Source organism: Sparus aurata, chromosome 13 (assembly GCF_900880675.1).
Source record: "Sparus aurata chromosome 13, fSpaAur1.1, whole genome shotgun sequence".
NCBI classification, from domain to species: Eukaryota; Metazoa; Chordata; class Actinopteri; order Spariformes; family Sparidae; genus Sparus; species Sparus aurata.
Window position 1 is genome coordinate 3,383,631 of NC_044199.1, and position 16,741 is coordinate 3,400,371.

At 46.4% G+C, this 16,741-nt stretch overlaps 1 protein-coding gene and 1 long non-coding RNA gene across 2 annotated transcripts; both read right to left on the reverse strand.

Annotated features, from left to right (window-relative positions):
- Positions 1 to 2: 2 nt before the first annotated feature.
- Positions 3 to 2,148, reverse strand: LOC115594364 (trafficking regulator of GLUT4 1-like). The gene is made up of 3 exons (XM_030438407.1): positions 1,225 to 2,148; positions 958 to 1,084; positions 3 to 869 (listed from the first exon to the last, which is right to left on the reverse strand). The coding sequence occupies exons 1-3, from the start codon at positions 1,627 to 1,629 to the stop codon at positions 853 to 855; spliced, it is 549 nt and encodes a 182-aa protein (XP_030294267.1). The 5' UTR covers positions 1,630 to 2,148; the 3' UTR covers positions 3 to 852.
- A 3,095-nt stretch (positions 2,149 to 5,243) lies between these two features.
- On the reverse strand, positions 5,244 to 13,086 carry LOC115593566 (uncharacterized). Its single transcript, XR_003986332.1, has 2 exons — positions 12,755 to 13,086; positions 5,244 to 5,738 (listed from the first exon to the last, which is right to left on the reverse strand). It is a non-coding gene; the product is annotated as an uncharacterized LOC115593566 (long non-coding RNA).
- Positions 13,087 to 16,741: the final 3,655 nt, after the last annotated feature.

Below are 16,741 nucleotides of genomic sequence, written 5' to 3' on the forward strand. Positions count from 1 at the left end.
TCTCAAGTTCGTCATGCTCATTCAAGTTTATTTCAGACATGCAGAACTATGGCACAGTAAACCAGTCATACAGTATAAATGTATAAACATCAACATCAGAGTGCCAAGAGCAGTGCATACAGGGAGGACCACCCCAGTCATATACTGTAAACATAGTGAGGTGTAGAGATCCGCTCGGTCCGGTCCCAACAGGAATCTGCTCAGTTTATCATAGTAGCACGCGAAGCAGGATAATGAACGAGCTGCAGGAGGGCGTCGTCGTGATAAACGTACATGAGTTTTATGTAAACAGTGTAAGAAATCGGTTTATACATCTTCCCACAGCCGCTGACGTCCGATAGAACAGAGAGAGAAACAGGGCAGGCAGTGGCGGCATTAACAGACTAGAGGTGCACTGATGTCTGACCGCCTGGTTTTTAAGACCATCATATTTGTTTTGGGGACATCCTCGGGTCTAATGATGCCGAGCCAAATGTAGCGCCGTCCAATTATCTGTGTGTCAAGCAGGCGTTATGTGCTTCAGTGCACCACTAGTAAGGACAATGAGAAGTTACGCTGTCTGGTGATGGACAACTACCAGTGTGTGCACCATTCACTCTCCTCTCTTTAGTTCCTGAGTTTGTGGGGTTAGTGAGCGTGGGCGTTGCCAGAAAAGGAGAAACGGCCCGGGACTTCTTTCTTTTTTCTTTCTTTTAGCCGCAGCAGGTGAAGAAAAAGTGTCTTCGTCTTGATTTCGGCCCCAGATTTTGTGCTTTTTTTCATCTTCAAAACGACATTCCCCCCCTCCTCCTCCTCTCTTTCTTCTGTGCAAACTTGAGATCAGATGAAGTTAAAGGAGGCTCACTCCTTTCCTCACATCTTACGCGTATCTGAGAGACAGAGAAAAGAGACATTTAACACACACAGCTTCACACCGGCCCTTGTGGATGCGTTTGTGGTTAGGGCTCTCTTCTATACCTAATGTGATGCCCATGAAGATGAGGAGAGCCACACCCAGCAGCATGGCCACACAGCTGAACAGCAGAGACAGACGCCCATACTTTCTTGCTGCTTGAATATCACCAGAATGGAGAACAGATGTGGACTGATGGGAGAGGAAGGGGAAGGAGCTGATCAGCAATCAATTATTTAAATACAAGAGAAGTAAAGCACTTGTAGTGTTGACAGAGACCGGGCCTGCAGAACACACCCAAGCATGATCATAATAACACACATGCAACTCACCACATGTGCGTACCACAGGGCACACAGGTTGAACGGCATGCCGGTTACACAGAAACAGGACAGCACGGCGGCCCAGAGGTAACTCGGGGGTTCGGTTCCGGGCGGCACCGGGGAGGGCAGCGGGCCCAGGCTGAGCCGGGACGTGGACTTGGGTGGGGTCGCCAAGTGCCCGACGGAGCCCGACTTCAGCGGTGATCTGTGTCCGTTCTGGTCCGCGTCCAGAGACCGGACGCTGCCTCTGATGGTGAGGGAGAAGGAGTCGGACTGCTTGATGTTGTTCTGTCCGCTGGGCTCGGTGGTCGCGACGCTCAGCAGCCTCTCCGTGTCGTGGAAGTCCGTGGGGTTGGAGACCTCCCTCTCGCCGAGGGCGCTTTTCTCAAAGGCAGCATCAGTGTTGATCGCCATCAGTGAAAGATGAGAAACCTCGAAGCCGGATTCTCTGTGTGACCGAGCCGCTGTCTAGTGGAGAGAGATGCTCGAGAGTCTTCCTTCAGATGTTCTCCATGGGGGGTCATTAGATTAAAAATGTCAAAATCAGAGTCCAATACCTTTAAGGCGAACTATTTAATTAAGCAATCTAACTCCATCAAAGTGTCTTATTGATGAGCGAGATGTTATCGATGTCGAGTCCCTCTCGCGTCGAGCTGGCGGTGAGCGTCCGGACGCACGTCTTGCCTTTTTACCCCCCCCTCCTCTATAAAGTAGTGAGGTATTACCGCAGCCCTCACATCTCCACAGCACATCCTCAGTATCTGAAGCCTGCTCATGCACCGGGCGAGGCGTGTGACGGTGCAAAAACAACAATTAAACCCCCTCTGAAGTGAACACGCGCGGTGCGTAAAAGCTTTCCATTTACGCACGGGGGGCATCGAGCTGGATCAGCATGTAGGACGCCGCTCATTGTGAATCAGGGAGAGAGAGAGAGAGGGGGAGGTGGACACTGTGAGCCTCTCAACACATGCACGCCCTGCTGACTCAGGCTCTTCAGTGAAGTCTTATTCTGCCATATTTAAGTATTTAACAGGAACTTCACTCCCCACAGGATGTTTAAACTGCACAAAATGCTCCACGAATTGTTGCTTTTAACCTAATCATACAAAAAGCAGGAAGAATCATTTAAATTAGCTTCACCTCAACCAGCTACAACATAACTATAGCTACAGAATCACGCATTAGTGATAAAAACACTCAAGGTGGCTTTCTGTGTAAATATAAATACTTCATATTGTATTTTTCGGATCATACTTGTGTACTTTTACGTGGATTTCATTGAGTTAAGCAATCTGAATACTTCTCTCACCACTTGCACATCAGAGATACGTATCAGCTACAATACATACAACCGTGTTATAATCCACCTGAACAATCTGTGATCTGGTTTGTGAAGTTCTGTTCATGACTGTTGCACATATCCAGGATTTTAAAAAATAATGTTTCTAATCAAATAAAGGTGGCTGTCTGATCAATACACTGCTCAGATGTGCTGTTAGTTAATACAGTCACACACACACTGAGCAAACCGTCTCACTGAATGAATCAGGGAACTAGTTTAGAGACTAACCCAGCACACTACAGATGAAATGATCCAGTCTGATTCAATTCCCTGAACCTGCTCCATGAAGCCCTCCGCCATGTTTTAATAGACTGCGTCGCCATCTAGTGGTGATTCAGTGGAAGCTGCACCAAGACACTGAAGTTGAAGGTTTAATCGTGCAGCAGTTTCTGGATACCTAAAGATCAGTAATGTCCTAAAGATCAGTTTAAAAATGATTCATATTTGTATCTATTCAGTCTTCTGACGTGATTTTTCTCAGCGGTGCAAACCAACAGATAGGAACACATCAAAACTTACAAGCATTTAATTTGGAAAATGTGATGATTGAGGGAGTTAAAGTATTATTAAGTATTATTTTAACCAGGTGAATAATAAATGTAAAGATTCAGGAGACAATAATTTACGACTGTTTCAAGGAACATTTGGAGTTTTTCTTGGTGTTTGGTCGACAAAACAGTCCAAGTACACGTCAACATAAACAGTGTATAATACAACTGTACTGTACAATTCACAGGTACTTGTACTGGAGTATTTCCTTCCTCCACTATTTTATACCTGCATTCCACTGCATGTTGGAGGAAATATTATCATTTTTTACTCCTTGATCACTTCAGTTTGACTTTGCAGATTGCAGCTGCATCAGAGCTGAAAATGGCGGATTTTAAAATTGACTTATTTCATCTGTAAAATAAAAACTGAGGCTGTTTGTCAGAAAAATGCAGAATATCAGAGTCCACTTGATGTATGAGTAGTCTGATATTTGCCTGTCAGAGATGCATCAGTATGTCGTTCAATATGAGCCGATGTGAAAACGTTTTAACACAATACAGAAGAAAATATTCTTTGGGTAATTTATCAGTGTGAATTTCCACGTTAAGTTTTCTGTTTTAGTCGACTAATATCATTTTGGAAACTGAAGTTTATTGTTAAACTGTAAAATATCAGGTACGTGTGATTGATAATCACATGTGAGCGATCATTGCAACAACGTGTGTTACTGAATATAAGTGTGTGTAAGAATAACGGCGGGAACATTAATATGAGAATAGTTTGATTATCAACTCTGATCAGATCAGATCAGATACTCAGCCAGGCGGTAATATACAGAATAAACTGTACATGTAAATATATGTATCATTTACTTTTACCTGGTACTTTGATATTTGTACTATATGAAAATAACTTTTGATACTTAATTGAATATCAAAGTACTATTCATACGGGTGATTTTCACTTTTTATTTTCACTTTACTCGAAGACATTTGTGACTCTGAACATGATACGTGGAACTTGTGATGATTTCAGTCCCTGAAGATATTAAACTATTTATTAATTGCTCTCTAATTTCACATCTCACACAGTTTAGACTGAATGTCAGCGTGTTTACTTGTTAAAGGGTAACGCCACCAATCTACACCTTAAAGTGTGTTTACAGGTCTTTTGTGGAGAACGAGTGCATATGTGAATGAAGTCATATAAAGTCTTTTTGTGGCTCCAGAAGAAGCTGCTTGTAATCTGATAAAGTGCTTCTGTAACACTGTTGGACCCCTTAAGGACATTTTAATAAGAAATCATTACCCAGAAGGCAACTTAGCCACTGAGTGACATCACTGGAGGCAATTTCGGAGGAAACTTCCAACTGGTTTCTGCTTAACTTCTGCGGATCGAGCGACTTTCATTTCCAGCTGGTTTCGGTCTAACTTCTCTCCAGCCGGCCGCGAAGCTGAAGTGAGCGAGTGCAGTTTGTTGTGATCAGCTGCTGAGGGGAAAGTTACAGGAACCAGCTGGAAACTAAAACGGCTGATCAGCACAAACCAAATGAAAGCTTCCTGGAAATGTGTTAAAGAAATGACCAGGTATTCATTAACTGCTTTTTGGAAAGAAGCAGAATATATGATTAAAATATAACATTAAATTATGTGTTCGCTACATTTTGAGGTCATTATTGTGGTGAAATTTGCAGACCTGTTATCTTCTTTGTTCGCAGATGCAGTAAAACTCCCCGGGACCTGTAAACACACTTCAATGTGTCGTATCAGCGGCGTTACCCTTTAATGTGGTGCGGTAGCCTGACGCTGTTTTATGTCTGCCGCTTTCTGACGATCTAACGAGCATCTTATGTTGCAGCTTCCTGTCACTGGCTGTGCACACGTTTTTATTCTTGCCTGCTTCTATTTTAATGTTGCACTGAAACGTCTTCACGCCTGTTGACACGTCCGTCTTTGTTCAAACCTGTTCGCCTTCAACGTGCTTTTATAACTGAAATAAACAACTTTAAGCTCGTTGGCCTTAAATGGGATCATTAGAAGTGTGACACATTTGTGCACACATCTTTTGTTTCCCTGTGTGTGTGCGCATGTGTGCGTGTGTGTGGTTATTTTTGGACGACGGACTGACGATGCTGGTTTGTTTTATTGTCCATAGCGTGCAGTTTCATCCTCGACAATAAACCTCAAGCCTGAGAAAATATTTGACTCTTTATTGTTCATCATGGACACAATTCAAACAGAAAACACGTGTGACCTTAACAAACAATCCATCCTGACCAGACTGAAGTGTACCTTAATGTGATTAACACAGAAATATAAACAATGGTGGCTCGAATCTAGCAGGTTAATTTATCCAGTCTGACTGCTGAGCGTGTGAAACACCGCCTCCCCGCAGTCCTCTTCCCAACATCCCTCCCCCCCATCCGCTTCCTCTTCTTGAGTCATCCGGGGCAGGGCTGACCAGAGCAGTTCTTCAGCTGGCAGCTTTAGCATGTGTACAGGAACATAAAGCTTGCCAGTGAAGAACTGCTGTGTGTCAGCCATTTGAGGCCGAGGGTGAGGGAGCTCTGGGAGTCAGCCAGCGAGCGTGAGAGCCCGAAACCAGACAGCCCGGTGTGACGAACGGCCTCCTTAAAGGCACAAACGGCGGCTCCGTCTCCTTCCTCCAGCTGCTTTAGGTGCGCATGTTCCTGCAGAAAGACGGAAAAAAAGAAGAAGAGATCGTTTAACTTCCCCTCTAAACTCCCGGCTCCAGCAGCGTGGGTATGAGCTGGCCTGCCGCCAGTCACACACGTACAGTAAGTGGGTGCAGTTGAGCCACAGTGTGTGTGCGATCAGCTGTGAGTAAGTGGGTGAAATGAGCTGATGTGCAAGAAAAGGCCGCGGAGATGCACACAAGATCATGCGTCAGATAACCGGGAGGGAAACGTGCATCAGCAGCTCAACTCTGCCTCTGCACGTTACACCGCGCCAGCCAGCAATTCTTAGATATTCTCTCAGTTGTGATGCACAAAAAATCACAGACCGGCCTCTGGAAGAAATAAACACACTCCGCTTTCTCTTCTTTTCTTTTTTCTGTCATCAGTTACCGTGGTTACAAAGCATGAGCGAGAGGCGATGAGGAGGAGAAGACAGCCTCGACATGAAAGCAAGAAATCTTGGAATCCTCTCAGAAGTCAACAGAAAAACTATTTGTTTTTGAAGTCTCCATTAAGAAAATGAGTGTTCGGGTGTTTTTCCACAGAGGAAACCTTCCGCTGCATCTGATCTCTGAAGTGTTGCAGCCGTTTTAAAAACACACTTTGTCTGATTGAGTTGGAAGTTTAACGTGTGGAACGAGTAGAGTCGAGCTTGAGGGATGTAAAATAGATGCTTTAAAAAAAAGGTTAAAGTCGAATACAGATCAGATTTTTGGTGGTGAAATTAAACCTGCTCGTATCATTTTTCAAGATAAAGTCAACAACATGAAACCGGGACTGGGCTCTGTGCTGGAAGAAACACCGAATGTTAGCATGCTGACACGCTATGCTAAGATGGTCAAGACATGGATGTAATAAGAGAAGTACAGACACGGAGCTCCAGTAATTCCTGTGAAAGTTGCTCAGTGGAGCATGAAGCCAGAGAAGTTGGACTAAAATTACACGGATCATCCGCAAAGTCCGTCAGCAGCCGAGGCGGCTAATTTACAGTTTAGCACCCAGCTAGCTTGAACGGGGAGAGACTATTTAATCACGTGGCTCTTCCAGACTTTTCAAATGTTATCAGACTGAATGGATTCTGATGGTGAATTGATTTTGAGGGGTTGTGAGGCAAAAAAAAACCCAGCTGCTTCATTCACAATGTGAGTTTATGGAGGCGCGGCGCCTCGTTGGGACGAAGCTACGTGGGCGGCTACGATGTATTCTTATATCGTCATCATACCTGCTAAACTGCAGCATGCTAGCTAGCTAGTTAGCATTGTGAGACTGCCTTTTTTTTCAAATTTTCTTTTCATAATCGGATGAAATTCTTGTGACTGGTGAAAATACATAAATCTTACTTGAATTACACTCCAACAAAATAAGCCTGTCAGAGCCGCTTGGCTCTGACAGGCTGATTTTGTTGGAGTGTAATTCAAGTAAGATTTAAAAGGCGCCTGCAGGTATTTCCAGGTTTTGTGGCTCACAGGTTGCACAAGTTGCAATATAAAGAAAACGTTCAGTTTGACGTCATCTGTGGTTTTGCAGAGACGTACGTCGCCAACATTCACTCCGGTGATCGGGTTGCCCCGTCGACCCAGACTTTAGGCAACACTGGAGCCGACGTAGAAAAGTAAATACCAGTTCTCTGATAACTGCATGCAAAAATAGGCGAGGCTGAACACACTGAAGGTTGGAAAAAACCAACCACTCCAAGACTAAACACACACGAAGCTAAAGCAGGAATTTTTTCTTTTCTCGTCTTCAAAAGAATGTAATCTCGTGGTGATCTGGAGATATTGGGAGGACATGCTCCACGTCTCTGGTTGACGATGAGTAACACATGCTGCACATTCCTGCAGTAAAGAGAACCAGAATACTCTCAGGTATTCGAGCGATCCGTAGCCCTCGGACTGTGCACAGCAGGGGGGGGGGGTCGGCTCACAATCAGCAGGATTTATGAAACTTTTACAGACAGCGCCGCGGGGAGAAATCGCTTTGTCTCGCACTAATTCAGACGTGACTTCAACATCTTCCTCAAAAAACAGCCAGAGTCATTTAATCCACGCGTGAAACCGCGATCGAAAGCAAAACTACGCAGGTTGTGGATGGAAAAACACAAGTGAATCGTTCCCCGACAAACGTATCTGCAGGTCACACGTCACGATCTCTCTGAAGCGGGTGAGTCAGCACGCAGCGGCGCAGACGGCCTGTTCCGACTTGACTGACGCACGCTGACAGAAGTTAACCCATAATCAAATCTTACTTTTCTCAACCGCTCAAAGACACTTTGCTCGCGCTCTGCCAGGTTTTTGCACTAAAATCTCCCAATCAAATCAAAGTCAAATCTCTCAAATCACGTTTTGAAAATCAGTGAGTCGAGTAAATGATTACTGGACTCTAAGATGGTGGCCAAGTTGCTGTCGTGTCCCTGCTGCTCTTTATTTTTTTTGGTTTTTCACATGTTTGCTGCTCTACACCACTGACACAGCTCACATCAACACCCCAAAATATGTTCACACGGGATTAAAAAATGAATCTGAACTGAAACTCGGGTGACGTGATGCATTTTGTGAGAAGTCGCTCAGCAGAAGAGTTTTCCTCTCTTCCTGGTTTGCATCCATGATCGTTTGACCCGCTGGACACTCGTCCCACGTCAAGCTGTCATGCACATAAAAACGTCTTTCTTAGACTCTTTTACAAATGTTACACTTACTAATACAAAGAGCAATAACTTATCTTTATTATCTGTGTCACATCTGCTTTATAAAGGCGGCCTATGAGGGAAACACTTGTTGCAGTACTGTTGTTGTCCACCAACAAAGCTACGTAGGAAAGCAGGTGTGAACCCGACGTGGCGCCACCTGCTGGTTTGAAGGTATTGTTGCCATCTCCATCTAGTTTTGGCTGTTTTTGGAGCTATAGGTGAGCGTGTGTGGACGAGCGGGTGGAGCCGGGGACGATATCACGATTACATCTGACCGAGAACCTGAGGACCAACGTCAAAACGGCTCGTCAGCCACAAGGTAGCCACACCTGACAGCAGATCCTGCTTCGTCATCCATTTTCCTCTAGACTGGACCATAATTCACAAAATGGAAGTCACGTTGTATTAAAGAAGAGTTCAAACTAGCAGTTGAGGCCATAAACTCATTAGGAAACCGTTTACTGAGGTAATAAATCAAGTGAGAAGTAGGTTCCTTTCTCATAACCTTACATGTGATTAAACGTCTTTGTGCAACCAGTGACGTCGCCTCCTGCTGGTCATTAAGACACTTCCCAAAGGCTTCACTCTTCAGACCGAGAAGCTCCGTCCACATTTTATAGTCCACGATCTACAGCCACCCAGAGCCTCACATGGCTGAGCTAAATGCTAACGTCACCATGCTAACACGCGGATATTTAGCAGGTATAATGTTCACTGAACACGGTGTACAGCTGAGGGTGATCAGACGGTCGTTGGTTTGTAATCTGGGTTACTACAATTCATCCTGACAGGAGCGTTAATGTCTGCGCCAAACTTCCCCCCAATCCATCCAACAGTTACAGAGATCTTACAGGCTGGAACGAACAAACTGACTGACAAGCTCGTCCTCAGAGTCGAGACACACCGACGACGATGCGATTCTGTCGGCAGACTGTTCCCTCGACAAAATCCAGTTCGATGTTTGGATGATTGCAGAAAATACGCTCCGCTGTCAACACAGCTACTGATCTTCACAAATCATCTTATCGTTAGTGATTCCTGAAGCTTAAATGTGACCGCCAGAAGTGAAAAGCTAACGTTAGGCTGTGAACTAGCGAGTAGACGAGTCTCCGTGTTCGGCACGATGACTTTTAACGTCCCCGCTAAACTTCCGTTGTCTCGTCAAGTTTACCGATTCATTTTGTGTTCTAGAACAAAACATGACAATCTTTTTTTTCCAGGCGTAGAACTGAAATTCAACTTCAGGATCAGGTGACACAAAGTGCAAAAGACGCTGACTTATTTCCGGGTTTTTGGACTCATTCCGGTGGCAGCAGGTCTCGAAAACTGTGGATCTGCATGCAAAAGAAAGTCATCCGTCACACTTGCATCATAAAGTAAACCACCACCCTCCTCCTCCTCCTCCTCCTCCTCCTCCTCCCCCGCAGGCCGGCACACGCATTCATGCTAGCGATATCCCGAATTAAGTCAGGGAAGAGGACGTACAGTACAAGACCTCGGGCCACACACAGGGACGGGGCTCGCTATAGCCGCCTCAAACTGAAACTGAATTAGTTATTTGTTCCGTAGCGTGCCAGTCCCTCCACGAACAGTGACTCTGTATCTTTACGTTCACAATGACTCGCAGTGTTGAGCCCCCGACTCTTTTACTGTGCCACTCTTCGTCTTCTCCTTCTTCTTGGTCTTTCCTGACTCGTCTGTCCTCTCCACCCTCTTTCTCGGTCAGATCAGACTGTCCTGCATTCCTCACATTCCGGCTGCGTATGTTAGAAATTCCATCCAGCTGCTGTGGGCTCGCACACTCTCTCCTTTTCCATCCCTCCATCCCTTCTCACCCATCTTCCTGCTCGTCTCCGTCTGGTCCGCGCTGGACAAGGGCGGACGTGGCTTCGCTGTCAGGATCACCCTCACCTCCGAGCTGCATCTCATACCTCCTCCTCCTCCTCCTCCTCCTCCTCCTCTTCCTCTCCTTCTCTTTCTTTCCGTCTTATCTGAGCGAGGGAGTCAGACAGAGCCACATGACAGCCAGTGCGGAAGGCCTTGAGACAGGCTTTTATACGCGGGGCAGCAGTGTAAAAAGAGATAACAGCAGTCTAACACACAAAAGACTGAGCTTATCTGCTGCTGTGGCCGTGCAGGGAGGACGGACACACACACACACACACAGGTGAACAGGCAGGGTGTGCGCGTCACAGAGAAATATGAATGACGGTGGAATTATTGACGATCGGACGTTTGAATTTATTCATCTGCGGGAGACGCAGCGGAAAACAAACCAAAAAAAAAGGGAGCGCGTGACGGAGAGACGACGCGCCCGCTCATCCATCTGACCTTTCCGCCGTCGGGGTCGCTCCGCCGCGCGACCAGATAAAAGACGCCACGCGATGGAAACGCGCGAGGGATTGCGGGATGAAACCGCGAGAAAACCTGCAGACCGTCCCCGCTGCTGCAGCTCTGTCGAACGGAAAACACAGGATAATTAAACGTTGCATGCATGCATTCAGGTGCATTCCTCTGCTGAGGGTGCGGCCCAGTGGGAGAGTGTTTACTGCCCCAGATTGTAGTCTGTAATATAGACTGATCATTTTAGACTGGGAATGGGGACAAAGACAGGGAAAGGGCGGCGGCTTTGGCAACACGCTGATCATAGTGCAGAGAGCCTCTTCTTATGCTCGGCTGCGCGCCGGTTGCTGGACTTTAAAGGCTCTCCGGCTTTAACCCCGAGATCGCTCCACGTCGAGGGGCTCGGTTTGCCTCGCTCGCTCGTTTGCGAGGAGGAGCCGAATGCCATTCTGAATTCATGACATCCCAGGAGATGGTAATGTGCTGCATGAGGCCTGTAAGCCTGTCCTCAGGCAGTCTGTGCCATTTTGTCTGAAAAGAACTGGATTTTTCTCTTCTCCCCCCCCCTTCTTCTACTTCTAAACGAACCTACACAACACATCCCTTCTTGCCCCATCTTCCCTTGACAAGGCACGCAATAGGAATGAAGGGTGTAGCCCAAGTTGAGCAAGATGGCTTCACTTCTGCAAAAATGTAGGCGATTAGGACTAAAAAAGCAGCACGGGGAGAGGCTGCAGAGCGGCACGCGGAGACGAGACGAGTTGCTTTTTAACCGACACCCTGTCACTGCCATGTGATCCTTCATTGACAGGGCGGCTTATGTCACGCTCCGGGTTGCAATGGCACAAATGCAGCTCGTGACACAGCCTATTGCGCATTCCTACCGGTGCACTGAACTCTGGCTGTGCAATTATGTAAGACGGGCTCCATCGATGAAACGTACACTACAGAGAGCTCCCAGCGCAGAAACGCCGCCGACACGTCGCTGCAGACGGTTCACACGAGTGCAAAAGGCCGTCAGGGATCGAATATACGAGTTGCGGAGACTCGAGAGGCCGCCGACGTTTCCTGTGAAGAATGTGTGACTAATCCTCGCAAACATCTACAGTTGTATTCTTCATAAAACACGTCGTTCATGCGAGGAAAATATCTGCCGGATGACTGCTGCTGTCGCCGCATTTCTGAGGAGTGACTCGCCCCCGAGTCATCTCCCTGGCTTTCACCTATCCCCTACTCGAGCACGGGCTTGTTCCTCGGCCTGTTATGAACTCAGCAGTTTTTTTTTTAAAGGGGGCTGAGAAGGCTGACACTTTCTGACAAGTTTGTGTTATATAAACCAGGACGCCTCCTGACGGTTAAAGCGCCGAAATTAACAGTTTCCTGATTTTCTAAATGTGGAAGTCCTGACGCGCAACAGCATCAATCACACAAATCTGACTATCTGATTTTCTGTTCCCCTCTCTGGTGATTCAGACTCTTTTGAGCACATTTCCAGCTGCTCTTTATAGCTGCATGTGCTGCCACTCCATGCAGCACTCGGTCCACCATTACACCCAGCCAGTCCTCCCAAAATGTTGATTAAATGTCTGCAGGAGCTGGGTGCCTGTGGTCAGATCTCTAAAAGGGAGCTCATAATTCCTGTCAGCTCCTCCTGTGTGTCAGCCGGGCCTGGCCGGACGATATGATCTACATGACACACAGCCAGGCCTTCAGCCAGAACTCCTAGAACGGCTCATCCGTTTCCTCGACGCAGGAAAATGTGCAGAAAGCAGAAACGAGAGTCTGAGATGTGGATCTGACTTTGGGTAAAGTCGTGTTGAGGACGGGCTGCCCAGGTTGGCGTTTTTTTACGCAAAACTGGGTCATCAAGCCGCCACAGGCTAAATCAGGCTGACAGGAACAGGCATTCAGCAACACACACACACACATTCACACACACGGACACACACACCGCCTCGCAGACAGTCACACGCCCCACCTTGACCACCGGCCGGGTCGCTCCGGCGCGGCCCGCTCGTCTGGACGCTCCGGCGGAGTTCAGGCTGCCTCGCCCACCGCGCGGCGGAGTCCGGGACCTTCAGCAGGGTGTGTCGCCGTCTCCTCGCTTTTCCTTCACATCCACCGTGTCAAACCGTGTGGCAGCCGCTCGTGAGTCTGCTGGTGACTCTACTTTTCAGCAGCAGGAGCAGCAGGAGCAGGAGGAGGAGCAGGAGGAAGAGGAGGAGGAGGAGGAGGACGCAGCGCAGGACTTCAGCCCCTTTTACACAACTCCTGCCCCGCACCTCTCTCTCTCTCTCTCTCTCTGTCTCTCTCTCTCTCTCTCAAACACACACACACACACACACACACACACACACACACACACTCAGACACACACCCGGCTTCCCACTCCGATCAGCTGGCAGCGTGATGACGTAGAAGCCACGAGAGGCGGACGTCAGAATCTGCACGGATCTGACGTCTCCAAAGGAAAAAGAGCTTTTCATGCAGACAGTTTTTAGTCTGTTTATCTGTTTTTAATTCATTATTATTAACTTATGTATATTGTATATTATATCACATATACGTGCTGTATATTATATATAATAATATACTAATATACACAAAGATAACTGGTCAGTATGATTAAGATGATACAAATATGTAAATTATACATTTATATTAAAATCAGTGCGGAATTAATATTTTTGTGTGACAAAGATAAAAGGTGATCAATATCATATTGATTAATTAACTACTACATCGAGTGTTTGACAGTTTATTTTTGCTTTAATGCTTTTTATTTTCTGTAAATATAATTTTTTTAAGCTGTTAATGTATTTTATGTGATTTGTTTCTGAACTCTGTCGTTTCTTGTTCTTAACGTGTTCGAAATAAACATTTTAATCGATCAATTCCATCGGAAATCTGAATTATATCAGCGATGCCACATCGACACAGAGTCTCAGAGATGATCATTCTCGTCCCAGTGGATCCTGTGTCGTTTTTAACTGGAGAACCATCCTGAAATGTAACAGGTGAAGCCCAAAGAAATACACCTGCTGTCCTTCACTAGCTGGAACAATAATATCTGTATATTAAAGGAGCGTTCTGCAGCAGTCGCTGAGTATTTGCCGCCTCATGAGTCTGCACATGGCCTCCAGAGACATCAGCAGGTCAGGATGAACTCGCTTCTCTCTGACGCAGGCAGAACGAGCCTCCTCTCGCTCTGCCCTGAACCTTTTTCTCGTCACTCTGCAGCTTTAAGGCTTCGTCTCTGTGAGAAGCTGCTTCCTCACCGTCACCTGACACAGCGAGCGAGCACACGCAGCAGATCCTCACGCGACCAAAATCAGCTGTCTCATTCTCACGTCCTCTCCTCCCTCTGCTCGTTTGATGCTTTTCACAGGAACAAATGACTAAAGCATGTTTAGAGTGAATCAGATTCGCCTCACGGTGAAGTGAACGGTGGTTTCGACTTTAGTGAAATTCCTGAATTCTTGGTGAATTTCTGCGCTTCCCACAGGAGTCTAATGACCTCCCACCACACGGATATGATGCCGTTTCTGTGGAAGTGTTAATCACCCCAGTTGCTCACTGCTAGCTGGTAACCTGTAGCCTTCACTGCCCACTGATTCAGCCACAGTGTCCTTTTTAGGCATGTGCGGAGGTGGAAGTCATTATGAATCAGTGATCATCATTATAGCACTTATCGTTTAGGATCAGCGTTGGAAATAAAGGAAATTCACAATTGGCCGTGTGTGGTCGGCGTGAGCAGCCTCTAAAAAATGTGCATGTTTGGGAATCTTACAATGAGCTCATCACTCAAACAGTCGTTGGTTGGTTCAGGTTTAAACGTCTGTAGTGAAGATTATTATAACTTTCAGGTACTAATTCAACCCGAGGAATAAGATGTACTAACTAGTTGTACTACTGAGTTTGAGTCTGTGTTTGGGCATGTAAGTGTAAAACTACAAGCAATCGTTTTTATATAAGGCAACACAGCGCTTCAGCTTTGTAAGCGTGACACCGATGGTTATATTTTAGGAGATCTCGGGACATTTTTAGCCGCGGATGTGGCGAAAACCAGATATTTTTCACGGGAAGTCGCACTAATTCCAGCCCTGTTTTGTGGCGACCAAAACCAGATATTTTTCACGGGAAGTCGTACTAATTCCAGCTGTGTTTTGTGGTGACCAAAACCAGATATTTTTCACGGGAAGTCGGGCCAATTCCGGGCGTGTTTGTGGCACAAGAACAGGGTGTTCTTAAGAAGACCTCTGCAAATTTTGTAGTGTTTTCTGAAGCGTCACCAAGTGTTTTTTTGTGCCTAAACCTAACCAAAGCACAAGCACAGCGTCGTGACAAGAGAGAAATAGAAACTGTGACCTAAGTAGGGAAAAGTTTCAACATACAGTAACATCAAGTTTCGACTTATCTGCAGTTTTGCAGAAACATACGTAACCAACATGTCTGGAGGTGTAAAGTTCAACTCCCTTCTGTAAAACAGTCACCAAGGTTGAATTCTAATTCTGCGTGTTTGTAAAAGCTGCTGAGCTGATGTCAGAAAACAGTCCTGCGAGCAGATGCCAGCGCACTTACTGAAACTGAAGATCTGCTTATGTAATGATGTCCACACCAGATGGAGAAAGTCACGTCTTCCCCCGCTGCCCTCCGCTCACCAGGACGAGCTGGAGCAGCAGGTTCAGAGTTCACTGCACATAAAAACTCAACCAGTCACGTGACCCAGCAGAGTCAACAGTGAATTGTGGGTCAAAGGTTGTGTGAAAATCTTAAATAAGTTCAGCTGTCGATGCTGAATGTGTTGTGTGTTTGGCCGTAAGAGATCCATTTTGCCTGGACAAACATGCGGAGTGTGTTTTGCGTGGAATCCCGACGGCCGAGGCTTCAGAAGAAGAAGCTGTCTGCATCTCACTGTGAACTTTGTCACTCCGGCGTGAATAAATGTTACGTGTCCTCTCTGACTCAGCATCATGATTTTTCCTCTTTCTTTCTTCCTGTAGTTCTTACTGGAAGGTACGTGGGAGAAAGCAGAAGCAGGACAGACTCGTTTGAGATCAGTGAGCGAGCCTGTTCCGACAGAATATAGCGTCACAGTTATCAGAGAAGGTTACAGCGTGTGAAAGGTGTTTCGCCTCGAAGGGTCCGACGTGTGTTTGTTTCTGTTTACAGGTGATGTGACGTGTGAACAGTAATGAGGAACCAGTGAGGGACTGGATTCTGTGGAACTCCTGGGGAAATACAACTCTGCTGTGGAAGTTGTCAGACGAGACATATGAAACTCCCCATGCAGCGATTTTAGAGGAAACGATTTCAGAAATAGTCTTTAGTTCCTCGATCATCAGTAAACACACATTTGCATGTGAAACTTGGTGAGTGTTATTCTTTTAAAGCAGAGATAAAAACACTCAAACTATTCCACCTCTTAGGAAAGGTTTACGTACTTTAATTTTCACAAAATACATTATTTTTCATATGGTCCACTGCTGCAGCTCCACTTTACACACTTGCTGTGTGTCAGTTCAGGGTCTGCATCCTCTGAAGGACTCGGCCTTTGAGTCCTTCAGAGAGACCTTGTTAACAGCGTCAGCCGTTGTTAAATGTGACGGTCTAACCTTTGGAGCATTTCCTGGTTGCGTCACCACATGTTTTACCCTTACGTCAACATTTCTGCCGCCCAGGCCCGCTAAAAAGTGACGATCTACGCCACGCGATGTCGCCATTTTCTCTCTTTCTTTCTTCTTTTTCGGGCGCGCAAAGAATCCTGGGATATGAGAGGCCACGAAGGATCGTAGCGGTGCATCCTCCAATAACAGGGAGCAGAAGGAGCATCTGGAGGAGCCTTCAGGTTGGGACAGCCTTCACGCGGCGTTGTGACCTAATTGGCCTTCAAATGCTCCTCTGAAGGATGCAGACCCTGAACTGAGACACAGCAACTGTGTCTTGAACGCTCCGCTTTAGCTAC